Source organism: Condylostylus longicornis, unplaced genomic scaffold, assembly GCF_029603195.1.
Source record: "Condylostylus longicornis isolate FDR11 unplaced genomic scaffold, ASM2960319v2 ptg000084l, whole genome shotgun sequence".
NCBI classification, from domain to species: domain Eukaryota; kingdom Metazoa; phylum Arthropoda; class Insecta; order Diptera; family Dolichopodidae; genus Condylostylus; species Condylostylus longicornis.
In genome coordinates, this window is record NW_026578052.1 from 3,904,006 (window position 1) to 3,929,969 (window position 25,964).

At 23.6% G+C, this 25,964-nt stretch overlaps 1 protein-coding gene across 1 annotated transcript in view; it reads left to right on the forward strand.

The window, feature by feature from the left end:
* The window catches only part of LOC129613453 (neurotactin), a 67,363-nt gene extending 46,299 nt beyond the window's left edge, over positions 1-21,064 (forward strand). Inside the window, exons 3-7 of the mRNA XM_055527527.1 lie at positions 8,087-8,149; positions 18,138-18,801; positions 18,863-19,140; positions 19,249-20,279; positions 20,368-21,064. Coding sequence (XP_055383502.1) covers positions 18,186-18,801; positions 18,863-19,140; positions 19,249-20,279; positions 20,368-21,004 — 2,562 coding nt within the window. The 5' untranslated portion in view covers positions 8,087-8,149; positions 18,138-18,185 and the 3' untranslated portion in view covers positions 21,005-21,064. The remainder of the gene's footprint in view (positions 1-8,086; positions 8,150-18,137; positions 18,802-18,862; positions 19,141-19,248; positions 20,280-20,367) is intronic.
* Positions 21,065-25,964: the final 4,900 nt, after the last annotated feature.

Consider the following 25,964-nt stretch of genomic DNA (forward strand, 5'->3'; position numbering starts at 1 on the left):
GAAAATTGTTGGAAATTGATTTAGAGAAACAAAAAATAATAAAATACGCCACGGAAAATTGAAAGTTTTAAATTTTATTTCTGATTTTACTAGAGAAACTAATAAAAATTCAGGCATTATCTTCCACTTCAGAAGCAAATAAATACAATATAAAAGAGCTGATCTATGAACCCCTATTAAGGTCAGGAAATATCAAAATGAAAAATTTAAGTTTTGAACCCTTAATCGTGCATATCATACTTATCTTAATTAGATATTAAATATCTCTAATAGATTTAGGTATATACTAATACTTTATTCTACTGATGATGAATCAATAACATAGCTTTTCGGTTTAGCTATTTTATATTTTTTTAAGAATTTTTATTAGAACATTTTAATAACTAATAAAAACAAATAAAAAAAAACTTGTGCTTCTAAAACAAAATCATCTAAAGGTTATTTTTTTCAAAATAAAACAGCAAATTAGTTGAACTATTCGAACCTGACTCATCTAATAAATTAAAGTTTTACAGTAGAATAACGTAAAGCAAACACAAAATTGTTAAATGATCATTTCTACTACATAACTATTACTACATAAGCATAATTGAAATTAATTATGATATTAATTATAAAATTATTAAATTCATTCCAAAAATAATTTAATCAAAACTTTGATTTACTTTAAAGAAAATATAATTCATAATTTACTAAGAAATATTAATCATATAACTTAAAATATGTTGTCGGCAATACGTGCAAAACAAAGATTACAATTAAAACTAGATCGTAACTAAATGAAAATTCAATCTTACAAAATGATTCATAAGAAAAGCTTATAGTAATTTAAGTAGATTTTTTACACTCAACATAAAATTCAAAATTTCTAAGAAAAAGTTCTTTCACCTTTAAAAAAAAAACAGAATAGACGAAGAATAGTTAACCAACAACTTCTTACAACGAAAATCTCAATACATTACAAAAACAACTTGAATACAAAAAATGAAACAAATTTAAATGTTTCCACCCAAAATTTACCTCCCCATTTTCTTTTCTTTTTTTTCACAATTTACATCTTCATTATACGCTTTGATGCATAAATTTTTGACATTTTTAGGTCAACATTTTCCATCTTTATCCACGTTTCTTTCACTAAAATAATGGTATTGAAAAGCTAAAAAGAAAAAACAAAAGTGAGCGCTTTAAAGAAAATCTTATGCTTTAATTTTAAATACCAAAACCATTTAAAAAAAAACCCAAAACAAAAAAAAATATTTTAATTTTCTTTGTTTTCTGATCTTATCGTGTCTTTAATTCTAAGCCCTTTTGTGGTATTGTTAACCAAAGATTTCAAAATAGGTACGTAACTTTTGTCCAAAAAAAAATTTTGGAGTTTTTATCAGCTTCCATTTTCCATTTCTATTGAATAGAGTTTTTTACCCTTTTTTTTCCTTTACTTCTTTTTTCTTATTAATTTTACATATTAGATTCATTAATTTATTTCAAAAGTTACAAGACAAAACAAGTTAACCATTAATAGCTTTTCTACCACCTAATAATCATTAATCCCAAAATGATTTCATCAATCTTGCTAGCGTACTTGAATTTCATATTTTCATTGTCATAAAACCAAGCGGAGAGGGAATAATAATTAACCAATTTGGTAATTTCAAAATTCTTTGTTATTCATTCAAGTTAAAATGAGTTTTTTTTTTCTGTTTTTGGAAATGAAAATTATTTTAATACTTCACTATAACCGATTCGTCCGACCTTTTGCCTTAAAATAAAAAATTTCTTTTTCTACTTCTCCAACATTATAGCATTAATAGTGTCGACCGCGATACTATAATTTCTAATTAGTCTAAATTCTCAGTGGATTACTAATACCGTATTCTTAAAATTCTGTGATAATCCACTGAACAAGATCCGTCAATTATCACAAAATTGCAGCATATTTTTATAGAAAATTAACTTTTTACTTTACTTTAAAAACATTATTAAACTCATTTTATTTCTTGCTCTAGAATTTATTTTATTTTACCCACTTGCAGAATAAAATAGAAACAGGCTAAGTAGTTTTTTTACTTTTATCTTCGAAGATAATAAATTACACTTTACTTAATAACTTATATTGGAGTTACAAATCTACTCTTTTCTATGTTTTAAGATTTTTCAAAGTTTTTTCTTAATAAAAATGTTGGTTATTGGCTAAGTAAAATTAAAAAATGAAAATGATGTAAAAAGTAAACTTACATTTTTTTTTTATTTATAAGTAAAACCAATGAATCCAATTTTAATCCAAAGCATAAATATAAAATTATATGAAACCTCTCATCATCATATTTCATAATAAAAATTTAGTCTGAATTCATTGTTATCTAAATAAAGCACAGTCACTCTTTTGAGCTGAAAAAAAAATAGTCATCCTTCAATAATGTTTTTCAATTTGATTTAGATTTTTTTTATGAAAATAAATTGGCAAAAAAAAAACTAAATTAAAGTGTTGGATTTAGAAATAAAAGTGAAAAGTGAAAAGTAAATGGAATACAAAAATTAATTAACAATTGAAATGGTAGGTGTTCTCGAATAAAGTTTGCAATATACACAAAATATAAAGCTAAAAATTTTTTTTGGTTTTACAATATGCTTGGCAATAATAGCTATAATTGAAATAGGTTCTAAGAAGCAAACATATATGAGGTCTGCTTTGCTATCCTAAACGTTTATTCACATATGTAAATCGTACAGTAGCCCTTTGTGAATTCGTTGTATTGATTAATTGAATTTGTTAAAAATCCCGGTTCAAATTTTAGTATTCTACATTTGTATTTCAAAACTGATTTCTAAATATGGATTAATTTTAAGAAATATTTGCATATTATAGCAATTGAACGTCCTTTGCTTCATCATCATAATAATTTGATCCCATTTTCAAAATTTTACATAACTTGATCTACAAATGAAATAAAAGTAGAAATATTAATATATGTATACATATTTCACACAATATATCACGTAATTTTTAATTTAAAGAAAATTACCACATTATTCTTAATTATATGAATTATACGATAATGTCAATTTTCAGTAAATTTAAGACTTATTAAAGTTCCTGATCTCCAATTTTTCATTTTCAGACAACACCCAAAAAAAAAGAGATTCAAAATTCTATATTTTTTTTATTTATTACGATCCAACACTAATATTCAAGCTAAATAATTCATAATCATACATTTTTTTTTTCCAAACCCAATAACACTGTAGAATCAATCAAACAACAATATCTCACATTATCTTAAATAATATCTAAAAAAAAAAAATCAAGTATAAATCAGTTGAGAAAGGGGAAAAGTTAAAAAATCAAATAAAAAACCACGCATTTCTATTAAACATGTGGGGGAAAAAAGGCTTAATGTTAGTTTGTTTTTACTTGCAAGCGCTACTGTACTGTTAATTAAACATGATTGCATCCTACATCCTACTAACTGATTTTATCTACATCATAGCATCATGTACAATGTTCTGGATAGAAATTATTTCTGTTTGTTTTTTATCAATCTACTGCTCATTGTTTTTTTTTTAACAACGCTGCATTTTAATATCCTGAATGCATAAAATTATACTTAAATATCACATATATAGTTGCATATGTAAGCATATATTGTGTGTTTAATTGCATAGTATTTCAAGATTGCTGTTGTTTTTTAAATGAATTGTGCTCATGTCAGCGTTTCAATCGAATTTGAAGTTTAATTGATTTCTTTGCTTTCAGTTTATTAAATGAGATTTGAAAAAGTTTAAAAATTTGATTTGATATTCATAAAAAAGAAAAATATAAATCAAATATACAAGAGAGATCGATGATAAAACGTGCATAGTAACGGTAGCAACCATGAAATATTAATAGACTGTACTGTAAGTATAGAAAAGCTGATTAGAATCTCATATATAAGAAATAATGCTTTGACTGACGCCTTTATCGTTTTTGATTTTATAAACAAAAAAATTTAATATAATTTACTTTCAAGAATATTTTTAATAACTGTAGATTAAGTAGCGATAAATCGTATTAAGAAAAAAATTTTGATTTATGTATAAAGGAAAGTGTACTTTGAACTACAATAAAATTCAAAGATACATGCATTACTGATTGTTTTAATGCAATTCGGATGCTGTTGCATTTACAATTGGCAGAGAAACACAGGTACGATAAAAAAAATATAAGAAATGAAAATTAGAATGTGTGTATCAGCAATTAGGCAACGTTACTAAAATAATTACAATTTTTTTCGGTTCTCAAAAATTTGGCAAAACTGTTATTTTTTTGGGGGCAAATATGCTATGACTTCGGAATTCTGTTTTATTTTAAATAAATATTAACACAATATTAACCAAAATCTTACAAAAACAATTTTTTTTTCAAAAAAATCCGACTTTTAACCTTTTCTGAGTCTTAACTCTTTGCCACAGGCATATATATAAGACGATCTCAAACAACTATTCGATTTTCGGTATAATGATTTGGTTTATTCTATCAACTACTATATTTTATACTAGATAAAAGTAGCTAATAAAGTTTAGTTTCCAATTTACATATAAATGTAAATTATTTTGTACAACTATGTATAATAACTTATATAATAAAATAAAAAGGAAATCAACTGCATAGACAATGAGCTAAAATTATAAACTAGGTACAATTTTAACCATTTTTTACCTATTTTTTATTATCTACATGTAAATATGTATTTATTAATACCTAATATAATTATACACCATTGTTATTGTTATACGCTACTGACCTGCAACTTAGCTACTTATTAATGAATATTTTAACAATGAATGAGTAGGAAGAAAAAACAACTATAACAATTTCTTAGCCCTTTTGTTTACTTTTTTAAAATGTACGAGTTGGTTTTTTACCATTTAATAACACGTTCTCTATTACCGTTTTTACATATTTTCATTTTATTTTTTACTGATCAGTTAATCATTTCCTGTAATTATAATTGTTAATATCTTTTGTAAATTATATCATGAATCATTAAAAAATTTTTGAAATTTTTCTATCCATTTGGTAGCGAATAGAGGAATAATATAAAATTTTTTGTGAAAAATTAAAAACAAAAATTAAAAATTAATCTGGACTAGAGATTTTCAAACGTAGTAACGCGTATTTATCGCAATCAAATTATGATTCCAAATATAAATACTGATCAATTGGGTTCTTTTACTATATCTCAAAATAAACAAATAACACAAAAATTGGGATACCAGCGTTTTTTGTGTAAAAAAGAACCTTTAAAGTTTAGTCCAGCCTTTTCCAATTTTATTTTTCATTTATTATTTATATTCCTATTGATTATACAAATAAATTATTGAAAAAAATTATTTTATACAACGAAATTTAACGATTTCTTCTTATTAACGAAAATGTACATTGGAAGTTCAACTGAATCTCGTATTTAAGATGACTAGATAGATTATAAAAACACAGATATTACTGCATAAATTGCAAAAGTTTTGGATAAATTGCATAGAATTTATTATATATAATAATGAAAATTAATTATTTTATATTATATATCTAAATTATTCTTAAAGAAAAAAATATTCTTCGTATTTTATATTTATTGTAAAATTTGAAAATAATAATGTTGTTAATAAAATTTTGACATTTTCTTTTATTATAAATTTCCTATCTTTTAACTACTTTCTTTATTTTACAAGTTGTAAAATAAATTAATTTATTACAACCCATTAAATTTTGAGTACTAAATTACTTTAATTAAATAATTGATCAAATATTAATAAATACATGTACATAATTCAATCTAATTCATGTGAATTATTAATACTGTGTAATAATTTATTACATAGTATCATCCTGTCATCTTTTAAACTTATACCTACATATAAAAAATGTAAGTACAAATATATCAGAAAAACTTTTCTAAAAGAATGCAAAAAATTCTGAGTCATGTCCAACAATATTTGTGATAACAAGAATGTAAAATGTTGTAAATTCTATTAAAAAAGAAATGAGACATCAATTACAAATTCTTGAATTTAAAATTAAATTTTATAATATTGCTACATTTCTATAACCAAAAAAAAATCACAGAAATGATCTCAAATTTATGTTGGATTAGTAAATACAATTCAGAAAGCGTGAAAATGAAATTAAATTAATTCATAAAGAACTCAAAAAAAAAATATATAATAAAAATAAAAGTTAATCTGAATGGTTTCATTTAAATTCTATAAATATTCATTCACAATTGTCGCATAAAATTGAATATAAAAGCAACTTTAAGTTCATGTAGCAATAAAAAAATATCCTCAATGATTTTTACTGCCATTATTAATAATGTCATCCTCAAAATATATACATATATATATGTAAAATATAATTTAAGAACAGCTTTTGTTAAATCAGTATTTTGTTCAATATAATCACTTACAACAAAAAATTATTTAATAGTATTTTATAACAGAGACGCACTAAGTTTTGAACTAAATATTACGCGGGCTAATAAAAACAAATATTACTGCGGCAATGGGGGTAAAAAAATTAAAATTATTGCACTTTTCAAATACCTACTGGTGCTACTTGTAAACTGTAAGTCAATTTTTTCACTTGCACTATTTAGAAAGGAGTTAATTGATTTGCCTCTAATCCTCAGCAACGGAAATCTACAATAACATTCTTATTAAAATATGACAAAAGAATTTGTATGATATTAGAATCCCAATTTTTCTTCTAAGAGCCTAATAAAAAATTTCTTTCTTCAATTAAATACCAATATTTTACCGGGAATCATATATGGCAAAATTACACATTCCAGCAATTTATTCTACTTTTATTTAAACTCTCGACTTAATAAGTATTTATCTCTTATAAATTTAAGTATTTATCTCTGCACTACAAACTATATTTACAGAAATATTTCCGTACGTTAGACTTTTCCCGCAGTTTGCTTTCTTGAGGAAAACACTCATTGCCAATATCTTTTATTTAAGATCTAATATATTGAAGTTAAACTTTAAATTTCCTAAAACTATTTTCTAATATGAAAGTGAGAGCTTCAGTTCAAAAGCAAATATATTATGATTTACCAGTTACATATCTAAAAATATTATACTTTATTAGTATATACTGAATATACGTCAACAACTTAGAATATTCTGTTAGAATAAATGGTTATTATATCTTATAATAATTTAGTTGCATTACCTTCGCTCATTTCACTTCCTTTATTATAGAGCTTATCGATTTCACTTCCTTAACGGTTACTGTAATAGCATGCCATTTTATGAGCTCATGGGTGCTGAACTAAAATAGAATGTACAAAAAAAAAATTTATTATTATTTAAATAATTTCAACAAAGTATTTTTTTAAATTTGATTAATGTTTGAAAAAATCAGAAATTAATTTTCTTTTTATAAAAAATGTCATTTTCCATTTTGGAATTGATTTTTTTTCAAATTTTCGACGATAAATTTCATAATGTGCCATCATAACTTTTCAATTTGTAATGGGTATTTAGATGAAATTCTTTTATTTACAATTAATACTGCAGAATTTTATATCATTATAAAAAAAAAAATGGAATTTTTTATTATTAAAATTGAAATTTCAATTTATACATACATATGTAAAGATACAACATGCAGACCATGTAATTGAAGTGAATTTTCTATTGTTATAATTTTGAATAATACTGTACGTGTATATGGGAAAAAATCTCTGTAATATTCAATTAATCATAATGAGGGAAAAAATTTCAATTTCCAATTCCTGAATGTCGTTGTTATCATACTTTTATAAAATAATAAGTTGAAAATAAAAGTTTACAAAAACAGAAAAAACAATTAATTAACGTCCTTAAAAAAATTTATCATCAAACCCCATTATGTAAAGAATACCATGATTAACAACTCCAAATTTATAATTTTTAATAATCTCAATTTCATTTTAACACCAGAACCTTCAGCAATCAGAAGAATTTGATTTTGGTTTTTTTGCAAAATTCTAACTTTCTGTTATAATCCGATAGTGTTTATAAAATATTAATTAGTATTTCTAACTTCTATTTGCAGATTGATTTATTAAATTTGGCACAAAAACTCATCGATTAAACTGCATAGTACATATTTCACAAGGTAAGTTTTCATTATTATTCTGATATGAGTTGTATATTTTCCTCGTTTAAGTTTCCAAATTTTCAGATGCATTTCATAATTTGCCTAAAATTAAAATATAAGTACAAGGGTGTTAAAATTATTTTAGATAGGAAGAACTGAAAAATGAAATACAAATTGAAATTTTGATTTAATTGCAGCAATTGTAAAATGGTGCAATAGTAAAAAAAAAAAATCTGTTGTTCATTTCATTTTTCTATTGTTATATTCGTTAACTAACTGCATTTGAAATTATAGGGGCCGCCAGAAAAAAAATAGAAATGTGTTTTATAAAATCTGAATATTGCATAATGAAAGGAAAAATATGCATAGCAAACACAGACACATACACATGTGTATGTAAGTATCAGTTTTCTATAGAATTTTATACAAGTCAAAAACATAAAATAACAATCTGATTTTATACGAACTTTCATTCTTCTATTCTAGTGTTCTACTCAATATTGCATTGTACAATATAAAGTTGGTTAGTTGGTTTTCATTCTAATCAATATTTCATTTTTTGATAGGACAAATAAAATCTCATTTATTTTTTCTAGCACTGAATACTACAAATGAATACGGTTATGCTTTCAAAATGTAAGCATATGAATATTCTGTATATAGCCGCATAAATGACAAACATAAATACATTCATTTCAATTTTGAAACGCTGCATATTTTCTAATTTCAAAGCAACATAAGCAGTGTTAATTTAAATATATATTATATGCAATCCAGTATCTCATATATATGTACATACGTACCTTACATTTCTCTTACTTTTTTATTATCTGACATAATCCCTATATTAACGATTTTAGAGTATTAAATTACGCATGTAAAATCGATACAGAACAATAGTGTGCTGGCTACAAAACAATAGTTACGAGTATGTATAATATAATATGAAAATTTTTCTTTTTAAATAATGTTTTGTGGCTGCATTTGCAAAAAATTCAATATACTCATATAAGAGTATACAGATATACCTTTTTTATATACCTTTGTATTTACATATATACAAATTCTTTACAAAGAATTATGGAAAAGTATACCACTCACATGTCAATAAAATACCCTTTTTTTTTATATATAAGAGCTATTATAAGAGGGTAATAAAAAATGAAAATTAACCAAAAAGTTTTAATACAGTAGAATCTTACATTTATGCTAACGTAGTAAACAGATACTTTCCAAAACATCATGAATATAACGATTATGTCATTCACCTTAATCAGTCTAGTCTGCAAATGGCAGTCATATGCAATTAAAGCACTTATTTTTAAAATATTCAATAATTTCAAACTATAATAATTGCATATTATAGTTTGCAATGCGCAATAACTTGCACTAGCAACTAGAATTAAAGATGCTAGCGCCAAATAATATTGTGATTCTTGACATTTGCTAATTGGTTCCGAATACCGTTCTACTTACTTAATGATTATACTTTTATTTTATTCCCCGTTTCCTATTTAAACCCTTTCCCTCTTAGACTTTCACCTATACTAGTATATGCCGGTAGTTATTGTGATAAATTGATTGATCTGATACTAATTAATTTATTTCTGATACTAATTAATTGATATGAAATCATTTCATTCTAATATATTCATTAGAAAATTATTGACGAACCGATTTACCATGTACATATACCATTCAGCTACCTTTTGTTATAACAATTACGAACATTTTTAATGAATATAATTGCAAGAGACTTTAACATAACCCTTTTTGCAAAATTATTGCATATTTTATATGAATATTTTAATTATCGTCTGTCCCTTTAGAAAATCAATAATTATTATACATTTCCTTAACTTTATTTTTCTTGGTTTATTATGTTAAATTCATTTTTGCTTAATGATTTTTTGAATTTACAATACGAAAAATTTCAATTGTTTTGTGTAATTATAACACAATAGATTATAGAGAATTTCTTTAAAATGCAATGAATTTGGCACATGGTCTAAAACAAAAAAATTTTTTATGGCGGGACACTTACTATAAGATTGTGAATTTATGCAGTTTTTATTTAAGATTTTTATATCTTATTTTTGTAAATTAGATTTCAATTATGGACTTCTTCCCACCCTATATAATAATATTTTTACAATTTACATACGTACATCCTTTTAGAAATTTTAATTTTCAGATTAAAATAGAAAATTCAAAATGCTTAAAGTTTAAGAAGGGTGATGAATTTTTTTTAGATTTTATCTTGCTTTGTTTTTTTTATGAAGTGAGATTGTAAAAAATAAAGGATTTAAATTTATAACTTTCTCATGGAGATTTTTCCCTTCTTAGCTCCTGAATATTTAATAAATAAAAGTTTTGAAATGAACACCATACATAATTTATTTATATAATAATAAATTCAGTATATTTTAGAACGTTTCTGTTGTTGTAAAACAAAGAGTTATAAGTTGTTTGAAATTCAACATAATTACACCCAAAAAAAATTTTTTTCTAATTCCGTAAAAGATTCAATACAAACATTAAAATTTATAATAATTATTAACATAAAAAATTTGAATGCTGCATAAACGCATTTGAATGCTCTTATAAGAATAAAGAGCGGTACAGGTTATTAAATCAAATTGAAAAATGTTTTTAAAAATTCAAAGGAAAGTTTGAATTTAATAAAACTTTCTATTATATAACATTAGTTACATTAAAATTCTCATAACAATTGCAAAAATCGTAAAATTAAAATCAGGATTTGATTCAACTGTAACGTTTAAAAATAGCTCCATGAAAAATTTATTTGTAAATTTATAGTGCAAGTAAGAAATGAATAATTACAAATTTAAATTTCTCTGAATTAGCGTTATTTTAGCAATTAATAGTAAATATTTACAATTTACAACAATGTCAAATTTAATTAAGGTAACAGAGTATTTTTCAAAATAAATGGGAAACTCAAACAATAACTGATTTTTATTCTTTCGAAGTTCATTACAAAACATCAATTTAGCTTACATGTATGCGTCCAGCTGTGTTTTACGTATTATCTAATTATTTCTTTTGGTAAAAAAAAAATAATTTTTCCAAATATCTAAAATGAGAAAAGAAAATATGAAAGTTCAAAAAACTATTTATAAAACGCCTCTTGCTTCCATGGAATATACCTTAAACGCAGATACGGAAAATTATAGTAAAATTTCTACGCAATTTAGTTTAGTTATTCAATGGCTAATTAATACGCGTATGAAACTAAAGTATTACAAAACAAAAAAAAAAAAATGTTATACATAATATAAAAGAATTTGGAAAATTTTACATATGCGTAAATTTTTTATGTAGTAAAATGTATAAGTTTTTTTTTTTAATTTTACTAAAAATATTTTATACAATGTAACCGTCGTTATTCTATTTACTCCACTTAATTCACCGTTTCTCGAATATTTTCTTTTGTAATGATTTATTTTTAGTATATATTTTATAAAGTACTTTAACAAACACAGTTTTTCCAGAAACTACAACATGTGCCTAACCAGTTCCCGAATAACTATAAGTATTATGACAAGAGAAGAAAAAACTAAATAAATGCCTACCAAAAATTAAAATTGGCGCAGTTTGCATCTGCAAAGTTATAGCATTTCAAGATCAGGAAAGGTCTTCTTTTTATTATTTGCTAATATTTTAATTTATATGTGCCACTATCCATTAATTTGAAATTCCCAAAATATTTTGTACAGTGAAAGATTTTAATGTTTGAAATTTTTAGCCCATATATCAACAGCAATACTTTCTTTCCGAAACGAAAATCTAGTAGCAGGTCTTTGTACATATTAAAAAAATTTAATCATTTATTTAAAACTGTTCTTCAGTTGAAATATTTAAATCATTTGCGTGTGCTCACTCTGTATGGCAGGTAAATTCAAATATATATTGTATATACCTATAGATATGTGATTATTTAAGAAACATATTTACATACAACTTACATAATCTCCAACCAAATCTATATGGTATCCATAACGTAATGAAATTTCAGTAAATCGATGTTCCTTTCTAAATTATTTGTCGGTTTTCTCTTCCATATACAATAATTGTGAAAAGAAAATAGTGCCTAGTCAATAGTGTGTTGATGAGATTTTGTAATTCAACTTGTCTTCCATAATTATTATTTTTTTTTTTACTATTTTCATTACTTCTTTTGATTTTCTTGTAGTTTCTTCATGATTACATAATTTTCTTCTTTTTCCAAATTTCACGTTTTTAATTTATTTTTTATATTTCTCTTCTAAACAAGTTGAGATTTTCCAAAGTTCATGTTGATCGAATCTTTCAAATGGATCGTTGGTTGGTAACTTCCTTAATAATATGTAGTGGCTTTGTTTTTATTTCTGAATTTTGTTTTCATTTTTGGCGTTTTCTTCTAACAAAAACAAAATTTCCATGTTCCCAAAAATTAATCGGCGGCCTAAAACCTATTATACTTAGAGGCGTACTTGTTGTATATATTAATTTAGTTTTGAAGAATAAAAATTGAAATCTGAAAATTAAAATTTTAAAATAAAAAACAATGAAAACATTTTGGTTATGAGAAAAAAAAATAAATAAGAAAAAATCACGAATAACTCATTAAGGTCAAATTAATTTCGGAAGAAGGTTTAATTTATTTCTTTTATAATTTGTTATTTTTCTTTTTATTATTCTGGAATTATTTGAAGAGGTATTCGATTTGTCAACTAAAGATTTTTAATAATTGACAAGTTGCATTTGCATATGAGTATTTCTGTTTATAAATATAGTTACCCAAGTCTTTGAATACAAGAGTTGCAAGTACATATATGTAAGATGTATTATACCAGAGACACTAAAAAACTTATGATAGAAACATAAATCGGTTTAAGGTTAGGTTCAGTTGTTGTGACCCCCCAAACAGTACACTTGGTTTTTAAGCCTGTTGTACTACCGTTTCTCTCAGTTCACGTCCCTTTCACATTCTACAATTCTAACACATTTCAATAATATAAAATTTTCTATTTTATATTTCAATTTATAATATTGTTATAACCTACTTACAATTTTATTTACATGTATAAGTACATTTTGCGGTAGATAAACCATTGTGCAATAACAGTGACTATTTATAAATTAATCGATGTTTTATTTTCACATTTAAAAATTGTATGGCGTTAAAAATAAGTTTTTTTTTTTGCGCGATGGCAATTTAATTCAATGAAAACGGATATTGTAACTACTATATTCTATTGTAATTATTTTTGTAATCTAACATGAATAGGTTATGTTAGTTAATTATATTCGTATGCCAAATGCTAGAAATAATGTACATTCATACAAACTTGACAACTATACAATAGTAATGTAAATTTCACTTTTCTAATTGTTATGGCAAATTCTCACAATTTGTATTTTAAAATTTAAAAATTCTAAGTATATACCTATGATAGTCAGAAATTGTATAATATATTAGAAAAATAAATTAATTTCGTTTCCGACACCGATCGTTAATTTTTAAAAACCTTTGATTGTTTTTATGCTTTTTCTTTATTTTCAAGAAAGAAAGGAAATGATTTTTAAGAGGAATTGTTTTTATTTTACAACAATTTTGTTTTGAACCATTAAAGTTGGGATAATATTGTGTAAACCTGACATTTTAATATTGGAAATTATTAATTTTCAAACTGAAAACAAATTTTTATTTACCTATAAATTTAAAAAATAATAGCATTACTTGAGGCATTAATTAAATATTTTGCATTTAATTATACACTGTTTATAAATGAAAAATTGAAAACATTATAAAAACTTCTTGAATGAAGTTCAAACGATTAGTTTCACATTTTTATAAAGAGTTAAACTAAAAAATAACATAAAATATATCTACACAACTTTCATCAGAATCTATAACCTATTAATCATTGTGTATTGCAGAAAAAGAGGAAATTATGAATTGAAATGATGATTTCCGCAATATCATCATTTTAATTGAAGTTATTTATAGTTCACAGAATGCTTTCTTTGCTATTATAATGTACGTATAATCGTATATTATGCTATTGTGCATTAAAGAAATTGCTATTAAATTCCCTATAACTCTATCGAACACAATCGCAGAGAATGTGCACTACAGTAAACTTTCTATTTCGCAGAGGAAGGTATAAGATTGGCTCAGTTTATGCAAATGTTACTTTACCGAATAAATAGCTGTCTAATAAAAAAATATTTAAAAGCCCCAGTCTATTTTTATCCATTCCCGATCACTGAAGGAAACTTACTTAAGTTAAACGAGAGAATACAATTGCGTGACGGTATTTCTGCTCTCTATGGAAGACACCAGGCATGCTCAAAGAAACTCTAAGTTCTTATACCCTTTCACACACTTGTACTTTAAGAACTGGATCATACCAGATGCATATCAGTAGTGCAACTTATAACATAACATTCGCACATAACAATTTATCATCTGTCCCGTTAACTATGATATTGTTAACTTATTTCATATAGGTATAAGACTACTTATGAATCCTTTTTACTCTTAAATTTTGATTCTTGTTAGAAATTTTCTTATAAAAAATTCATATTTAAGTTAGTGTAATTGTATGCTTTCTATGTTATGTGCATGTAGTACACAATGAAATTGTAAAATTTTTTATTTTATAAACATGAGGATGAAATAAATTATAAACAACTATAAAATAAATATGAAATAAAAAGAAAAGAACCTGGGAAAACACATTGTCATTCTCATTTCCATTGCCACAGTCAACTATATACTCTTACTCTTTGTTATAGAAAACACAAATGAAATCTGCATCAAAAGGATTACATTTTGATTTAATATTGTTTTTATATACCTATGTACACATACTATATAGTATATACACACATATACGTACGTATACATTCATATTTTTGGTATTCCGTGTGATAAGATTTATTTATTATGACTCACTATGTAAATATGGCTATATGTATGCATATTTATACTAATATTTATGTATGTTTTCATGTGATTATGACGCCTTATGATCATCACTTATGCTGTATAATAAACTTCTTACTGCATTTTTGATATTAACAGCAGCTGCGATTTTGTTTTACTTTTTTTTTTTTTTTGTAACTTCTAAGAACTTTTCAAAATATAAAACAAAAATTTCACTTTTACGGTAATTCTACTGCAGTATTATGAATTTACAATTTAAAATCCGTACGTTGTTTTACAATTGTACAAACATCTACTTGCTATACTGCACATAGAAATGCATATGTATGTAAATATTTAGTACAAGTTCATGGTTGAAAAAGTTTCGCAAGCAAAAAATAAAAACGAATTGTTTTTAATTTGAAGAAAAAGAATATTTTAAATTTTGTTTTACTTCTCTATTTCGGAGGGAAAACATTATTTGTGAAACCGAATGCTTTGAATTTTTCAGAAAAATCATATGTACTTAATTTTACATTCATTTTTATGTACTTAATTTTATTTCATTTTATTTTGTGATTGATAAGTGGTGTAACATCCAGTGGTAGGTCGAACATAAAAAGAAAATCATGCATTTAATTTAAAAATTTACATTCGAAAATTTAAAAGAGGAAATTCTCCCCAATTTATATAATCAGTTTGATTTCAATGATTTATATATACATTATGTACATACCTATTTGTAATCCAGAGCATGCACTTGAAGAGGTTTATGGTGCATTTTGCTGATTAATCTGATTTATTTAAATCAGATGTTGGTGAATTATTCTTAATTTGAAAAATTTATATGAAATATGTAGGTAGGTAAGTGTACATTTGTAATTATAATTATAATTTACAGTACGTTCCTTCAAAATTGAAGCTTTTTATAACGGAATTTAGGAAATTACACAAACAGGTGTTACCGTTGATTTCAAAAATTTGGAACTAAAAAAATACCTGCCTAGAAAAAACTAGAAACAAAGTATGTAATTAACTACTTACTACATAGGTTAATAGATTTACAATATTTTACATAAATATTAAAATGTAATTTTTTAAATTTCATCATACAACTCAATTGAGTTTCAACTCAATTTGATTGCAAAATGTTTAAAATTGTATGGAATTATTAAATTTAGTTGGTAAGAAATCTTGTAGGTTCATATTAGAATATTCATTCAAAAAGCAGCTATTATAGATATGTATATATGTATGTACATTATGTATGTATGTACCTACATTCATATGTCCATATGCATATGTACTTACATACACACAAACATGTCGTATACCTAGCATAATTTAATATAAGATTCCCATAATACGCATATGTATGTACAGTTAAATATAATCGTACCTGACCATAATCTAGGCCTGATCCAGAGCTGTTGCTAAAATGCTTCCAGTTCTTGAAAATCTGCGATGGGCATAGAAAACTCATTCTTTAGGTGCATATTAACATTGTTTCCGCTTTCCTAATATGTATCTAATTTTTCATATTCTTTAGTCCGATCTATTTTACTAATTAAATTTTATTTTTATAAAACTTAATTAAACGGCTTCCTAAAACGAATACAGCAAAAACTTTGAAAAAAATTTATTCCGCAATATTTAATACCTTAGCGGTTTCTTCACTGACTGAATGACTCAACTAAAATACTACTAGGCGTTAAAACAGAGATGTCACTAACGTTTACATTGTGAATGAAAGAATCGATTTCTACTCGAAAGTTAGGATTTTTTTTTTTGGGCATTCTACATTTTTTTTGTAATTATTAGTTTAAATAACTAACGTAACATGGTATGATATGACGTAATGCGGTGTGATGAGATGTAACTTCATGAGACGTAAGAGGACGTGATATAACATGACATTAAAGAATTGTACGACATATTGGCAAAATTACGTGACAGAATAAAATATTTTTATTAATAGTTTTTAAGCGCATTTTTTTGCATATTAGAATTAGAGTTAAATAAGAAATAATTTATAACATAGTCATTCCTGCCTTATTAATATTTCTAAATATTCTTAATACAAGCCATAAATTTTGAATTTATTTTGACATGTTTTGAAACAATAAATGTAGCTTAAATAAAGCTTATTCGGGATTCTGAATCCTTTTTTCTCTTCCAAATTGGCAGTTTTTCATAAAATATTTGATTTTCTGAAAAATATTTTCGCCAAGAATCATACAAAATTAACGCCGCGAATTTAACCGCAAACGATGTACAAACTATATTTTACCGCTGCCGTTTTATTTTTGACATTATTTGTTTCGTTGCTTGTGTGACATTATATGCCAAATACTGAACAATTGGTTTTGCTGTTCCGCACTTGTTTTTGTTCAACATTTGGATTCGTGTTTCTTTGATAAAATAAGATTTTATGCCAAATTATAAGAATTTATTAGTTTTAAGTGGTTTAATTAAAAAACAATTTTTATTTTATTTTACTTAGGGTATGTAAATAAATTAAAACCATATTTTTAGTTTTAATATTTAAAATAAAAAAAAAAATAAATTTAAAAAATTCGAAACAGAGACAATTCTTGAATAAAATAGATGCAACGTAATATTTTATTTGCTAATCAAACCTTAACAATTATGAATTTTTTTTTTTTAATTGGGCAAAAAATTTGTCAAATTAGAAAAAAAAACTGTTATTTAAAATTTAAAAGTTGCGCAAATCAAATTCCATTGACCCATGACAGAATCAGTGTTCATAATAAGGAAGCAAGTTAATACATTTTACTGCTTCGATCAAAAGAATTCTTATGCATATGTACATACATAGGTAAGTACATACATCTATATATTTGGGTAGTTTCAATTTGGTTACAATTTTTAGGACGTAGTTAATGGGTACCTAGTAAAGGAATTTTAATACCTAATTACCTACCCAAAGCTGTGATTTGAAGCAGCAATACTCGTATCATATTTGTCATGATTAATTAGTTTTATACCATTTAAAGATACGTTCACTGTTAATAAAAAAATATAATTTGTATTTTTCCTATTTTACAGATAATTCATTACGATTTTGCATTAAAAGGATTTTAAAAACGACAAATTATGGGTGAATTAGATGATAAAGAAACTCCACCTCCATCTGAAAATCAAACAACTACTGAATCACATCATGAATCAGAAGAACCTAAGGAAACTGACAAAATGTTAGATATGAAATCAGATGACGACAAAAAGAAGAAATCTAGTGATAATTTACAATCTGCCAATGATAATAAAACTGCCCCATCATTAATAAAATCTTCAACGCCAGAAAACAAAACTAAAGGAATCGTTAATGGAGAGGAAATTATTAATATCCCTGAAATTGAAACTAAGGGTACAGAAGGTGGTCGTGATGGTGGAGGAGATGACGGAGGCGGTGGAGATGATCTCAATGATAGTAAAAAAGTTTCAAAATTGTCTAAGGAAGATCGCGAGGTTAAACCAAAAAAAATTCCAATTGGTGGCATAAAAATGCCTGGATTTTTCACAAAAATCAAACCACGCGGCGAAGGCGATGGTGCCGATGGTGAATTATTAGAGAAAGATAAGGAAACTGATGATAATAAAGAAAACGAAGAGAAACCAAAAGTTGAAGAAAAGAAACCAACATTTGGCGATAGAATTCGTAATTTCTTTTCTAAAAAACCGAAAAACGATGATGTTGAAAAAGCAACTTGTAAGTATTAAAAATGATTTTGAATTACGAGTATAGTTGAAAAAAAATATAATTTTTTTAGCGCCAAATACTGAAGCAAAAACTGATGATACACAACAAGCACCAAAAAAGGGACTTTTAAATGCTATTAAGCTTCCAATTGCGAACATGATTCCAAAAAAAAAGACTGAAGATGATGTTGAAATGGGAACAGGACCAGGTACGAAGGCTGGATTAGCATCAATGGAGACCTTAGATGATTCATTAAAGGACGCTGATACTGTTGACAAAGTACCGATTTCAAATGATGACGGTGTTGATAAATTAAAAGGAAGCCAGGAAATTAAACAAAATGATGATGTAAGATAGCATTGTATTGACTATTATATTCGCCGTATATTAAAATTATGGTTAAGCAATTTTTATATATTGATTTACATACATATTTTTATATTTATCGGATTTTAGAAAGCTAATGAAGATGAAGTATGTGAACATGTACCACTTATAGATAGAATAAGAGCATATAAATGTTCAATTGATGATATTTTAATAGCTATAGGTGCCCTTCTATTTATAATATTGTTAATTGTTATTGGTGTTGTTCTGTCTTATGAAAAAATAACTCAAGCACCAATTCGTGAAGGTAAATTTATAGATGCTAGTACAAGTTGTGGTATGGTTGAAGGATTAATAGAAGATAATACATATATATTCCGTGGTATACCATATGCTCTTCCTCCGGTTGGTGAATTGAGATTCAAATCAGCACAATTAATCACAGATGTTAAAAATTGCTGGAATGGAACTTTAAAGGCACATAATGAAACAGATATATGTGCACAAGTCTTAAATAATGGAACAAAAATTGGTGAAGAGGACTGTTTAACATTAGAAATTGTTACACCACATGTAAGATACGATAACCCAGTTCCGATTGTTGTATTAATAGGAGTCGAATCATTAATGGGTGGTACTCCAACTGAATTGAAACTGACTCCACAAGTAGCTAAAAAGGAAGATGTTATTTTTGTACGACCAAATTTTCGAGTTGGACCACTTGGCTTTTTAGCTTTAAATGTTTTAACGAAAGACACTTATCCTCAAACTTCTGGTAATTATGGTCTTTCGGACATAATTGCTGCTTTAAAATGGATACAATTAAATATTCACCATTTTGGTGGTGATAAGAATCAAGTAACTCTTCTCGGACATCAAGCTGGAGGGACTTTAGTTACAGCTTTGGTAACATCACGTGAAGCAAAAAATCTATTTTCTAGAGCTTGGGTTTCATCTGGTGGATCAAGATTCCCTGGAATTTCATTAAAGGAAGCGGAGCGAAAAAATGAACAATACATGAGTCAAATAGAATGTCAAGACGTTGATTGCTTAAGAGATGCCTCTGTGGAACAAATATTAGATGCTACGCCTGACATCTGGAGACAACACCCAGCCGATTTACCAAATAATGATGAAGATAACACGGAAATTCATGAATGGTAATAAATTGTTTTATAATACTTATGAATTATTTTTATTTACAAATTATTTTTAATATTCTAAATAATTTTTATTAATTAATTTTAGGCTTGTATTAGATGGAATCATTTTGCAAAAAAATCCAGAAGATGTTTGGAAAGAACCATCAGAACAAGGTCAAGACCCTAAAAAACCAAAATTAGTACTTGGAACAACAGCACACACTAGCCATAATAAATTTCTTTATAATAAATATACAAATTGGACTGAAGATGAAGTTCGTAGACATGTTGAACAAAGTAAATTTGGTTTCTTAAATTTAACAGATGAAGTATTAAATAGTTATAATGCCACCTATAAAGGATTAATATCGATGGTATCTGATATTAGAACGATATGCCCATTATATACAATTGCTGTAAAACAACAACCATTTGTACCTTTTTATGTTGTTCATCAACCAAATAATGAAATTGGTTTAGCAAATGTAAATGCAGATATTGAAGCTATTTTAGGAAGTACAGAAGATGTTCAAAATGAAAATATTAAAACACCAGAAGAGAAACGTTATAGTGAAACAATACGTAATATGTTTTATAAATATATACAACATGGAACATTAGATACACATCAAGCAAATAAAATAATTAAAATTGGTCAAGAATTAACAACATCATCTGAATATTCACATTGTAATTATTGGATACAAAAGGATATTGTACCACGATATGCTCGAATGGATTAGGTTTAAACAAAAAAAAAAAAAATAAATATTAAAATTATGTGTTTTTTTTTTTTTTTTAAATATATATAAAACAATTAATTAGAAATGAGATTAAGTCTCATATTTTAATACATACGTACATAGAATATGATTTTCATATTATATTGAAAAATATTTATTTATATTTCCATTCTTTTAAATGTTATGAAAGTATATTATACTATTAATATCATAAATTTAAAATTAAATTTTATTTTTTATAAATTTTCAATATTTTTTATTATATTAAAAGTATAAACGACTTTATTTTGAATTTCGTTTTTTCCTAATTAAATAAAATAAAAATTTATTTGTTTTTTTTTTTTTTCTTCATCGCTTTTATACTTCTTATCTTATATTTTGTAAAAAGTATTAAAATTTAGTGATTAATTTGAAAATATTGACGAAAATAAAAGAAAAAAAATATTATAAATTAATTTAAAAAAAAAAAAAATATTTAAAACAAAAATTAAAATATAAAAAATAAAACAACCAATTCATATCGAAAATTAATTTTCAGCTCCATTTTAATTATATAAAACAGCCTTAAAATAAAACATTATTCAAAATTTTAAAATATGTAATGCAAAAAGAAATTATACACAATACCGATCATAAATAATTTTTCATATATATATATATATATATACATAAATTAAATAATTAAATTAAACACATATACACATACATAATAAATTAAACTCAATGTAATTTTGAAACCTCTCAAAAATAATATTAAATAAAAAAAATACATATATTTATTTTGTTTTTTGTAAGTACATTTATAAGATCCGCAATATAGTTAAATTAAGAATTTCAATTTTTTTTATTAAGAATTAAAAGTTTTTAAGTGAAAATTAATTGATTTTTCGAAATTGAATAGATTTCGAATTTGCTTTTTTATACCACGATTTTATGAGTAAAATAATAATGGATAAAAATATTTAAAATTAAAATGAAAATCAAGAGGTTTTAATTTTCTATAATCATAAATTAATTATGTTATTAAATTTTATATATTTATTAAAATTTTAAAAGTTTAACATATTAAAATTTTCTGTAGAAAATTGAATAATTAATTTAACTATATTCCCGATCTTATATCAGGGGGAAAAAAAAAATAAATAAATAAAAATTTAATGCATTTCTAAAATAAGAATAAATATAAAAATTAAAAATTAAAAAGAACAAGTTTATAAAAAACCTATACATACTTATATATATATTTTAGTTATTAAATGTATTTATATTATGTTTTATAATTTAGTTTTTAAGTGAAAATTTACAAATAAAAATAATTTTTTTTTTATATATATATATATATATATATATTACAAATAATGTAAACATTAATTAATGTGCATCTTCAATTATTATTATTATTATATACTATAAAATATTTTAATAATAAAATAAACATAATATTTTTGTTTTTATTTTCCTTATATTTCATTAAATTATTTTATATGTTTTGTTTTTGAAATTATTTCGAAAAAAATAAATAAAACAAAAAATAAAAATGTATATGTAAAAGTAGATTTATAATAATATATTTTAATGATATTCAGATATTGATAAGTAAATTTGAAATTTTTTAAGTTCTCTTGTAAAAATAAGTTATTTTTAATTAATTATTATTAAAAGGAAAAGTAAAATAAACAAAAAAAAAAAACTTTATTATTATAAAATATGGAAATAAGTTAAGAAACAAAATTAAATTTAAATTGAAAGTCAAAATATATTAATTAATTACTTGAAAGTATTCATAATATCCGCCCTAATATTTTGTTGAAACAAATATGAAATTAATTTTTATTTTAATTTCATATTTATTTTATCTTTTTATCTTAATAATTTTTTAATAATTTTATATTAAAATAACTCAAATATAGTTCAACAATATGCAAATATAAATGATTAAGTAATAAGAGAAATTTTTTTTTCTAATAAACATTTTTAATTTTAGCGCATTTAAAAATTTACATTGAAAAAATATTATAAAAAATTTAATAATCATAATTTTTTTTTTAAAGTAAAAAACAAATAATTTTTTAATTTATTAATCACAATATGACCGCAAATTCTTTAACGTCAAAATTTTGATTTTAGTCTGCAAACTGTCTGACGTATAAAACTTTTACGGACAGAAATGTAGTAAACTTTTTACCCGTAATTGACTTTGAATTTTGATCATCCGTAAACGTCAAAACAAAAAAAAAATTTTTTTTAGATTTAAAATAATTTTATACTTACATATTAAAAATTAACAATAAAAATATTTTTTATATTATTTTTAACGTAATGATAGTCGCTCAACACATCAAATTTATTTACTGAATTACTACGTCAGACTGTCTGCATGTAAAAAAAAAAATCTACAATTTTGACGCTTAATTGACTTTTTTTAAACGTTTAAGATTTTAAACTTTGACTGAGAGTAAAAACGTAGTAGAGTATCCGTAAACTCAGACAACTCAGATTTTGTAAAATTTGACGTTTAAGATTTTACCAAATTTTTTGTTTTTTTTTAAATATTATTGAATTAATATAATTTTTTTAATTTAATTAAATTTTCTAAATGAATAAGAAAACTATGAATTTTTTTTTTGATATTCAATTTAAATAAAAATTATTTTTTTTTTTTAGTTTTTAAGATTTTTATAGTTACCAATTTATGTAAGTAAAATAATTTGCATGATCATTTTTCCTTTAAATTAAATTTTTGTAATCAATTCGAACCGTATTACATCATAGCCCTATCATGAATTTTTTTTTTGTAGCTCTGAATTTTGTTCAGAAAATTATGAATATTTTGTTATCAATTAAAAATTAAAATATTAAAATTCTGATTCGAATATTCGTAATGGTGCAATCATAAATTATGTTCGTAGTAAAAATTACTCTCAAAAGTCTACAAAAGAGATAATTATTCCGTAACAATTAATTTAAAGAGAGAATAATCATATTAAATTATTAAATTTTGAATGGTTTTTGTTGGAATTTGATATACTCTAACACAGCTACCATGCAAGGAAATAATTTCATATTGTCAAATTTTTTTTTCCTAAATATTTAAAATTAAAATAATAAAATATTTTTTTTGTATGAAAGTTGTTTACTGAAATAGCACCCGAAAAAATATAAATAAAAATTTGATATTGAAAATAAAATATTGATTTTGACATTCCGAAAAATTATACTGTTCACAGTCGTAGTTATTTTCGTAATTCGTACGTTTCTACTAGTGGAATTCATGATAGATCTGAAAATTTTTATTTTATTTAAAACAGGAAACTTAAAAACAACGTAATTAGTTTTTACAAAAATAGTTTTATATTAAAATCACTAAAGAAAATTAATTCCAACAAAAACAAAATTTTTTTCTAATTTTCATATTTAGATAAAAAATTTGGAGACTGATTTTTTTTGGAATTTTCAAAAAATATACAAAAAATTTTTTACACCATACAAAAGTTTACAATACAAGGAAAATTAAAAAAAAAAAAACAAATGAAAATAATAAAAAAATAAATAAAAAATATTTTTTTACATACAAAAAACTTCTCGAACCAAAAAAATTAAAAATTAAAAAATAAAAAATTTTAAATAATTTACAAAAAAAAAAATTAAAAATATTTAAATGCGCCTTCAAATACCAAAACGTTTTCAAATACAAAAAGAATTTTCTTAAAAAAAAAAATTTATAAATTAAAAATAAATAATAAAATTAAGAGTAATAAATGTGAACAAAAAAAAAAATGTTTTTTAATTGGAAATATTTAATAAAAGCTTTATATTAATACACACACACACACACACAATACAAATAAAGTAAATGATGTAAAAATTCAATAATAAAAAATTTTCTCCATTTTTGTTTTTCTATTTAAAAATATTTATAATAAAAAATAATCAAATTAAAAAACAAAATGCTTATATAATAAAAACTAAGTAGTTACAAAATTTGCTATTGAAATCTCTATGAGCTTCATTCATATAATATTTGCTTCCTCTTAGAAATTTTTATATCTAGAATTTTATAAAAAATTTATAAATGAAAACCGAATAAAGATCGTCATTATTTACTTTAATTGTAATGGTAATTTAAATAGAAAATATAAGAAAAAACAAAATGCAATTCATTCATTAAAATTAAAAAAATTATTATGAAATTTACTCATATACATTGATTTTTTTTTCCAATTTTAGCCCCTCTTAACTAATTCTAATAAATTATGTGGACTTTCAATTTTAGTTTTAATTTTAATTTAAATTTAAATATCATGTAATAATATTATTAAACAAAAAAAAGAAATAAATAAATAAATAAAGAAGCAGAAACGAAAAACATACAAAAAAAAAAGTAAATAAAAACTAGGAGAAAATTTAAAAATAATTAAATTAAAATAAAATTAAAAAAAAAATATAAATTATAATTTAATTTTTAAGTAAATCGTTGCTTTGATAAATTAAAAAAGAGAAAAAAAGAAAAAAAAAATTTTACACGTTTTATATGTGGTCTGATTACGTATAAATTTATTAACATAAATATATATATATATATATATACATTATAAGTATTACAGAATTAATGAATTGTAAATTGAAATAAAGAAACAAAAAAAAAAATAAATGAAAAAAAAAAGTGAAAATTTAAAAAAAAAAAAAAAAACTTGCAAAAAACATGAAATAAATAAATATAAACATAATAAAATAAAATAATGAAATTTTTTTAATTTTTAGAACTAAATTTAAAAATTTAAAATATAAACAGAAAGAGGCTTAAATTAAGGTGCGCTTGTTGCACTCCACCTTACTCTAGGCTATCTATTCGAGTGAGAATTTGTGTTTTCACATCAAATTTTGCAGTTCATTTAAAATACTTCTGTAAATTGCTGTTTTAGTTTACAAATCTGATTTTGAATTAATAAAAAAAGAATCT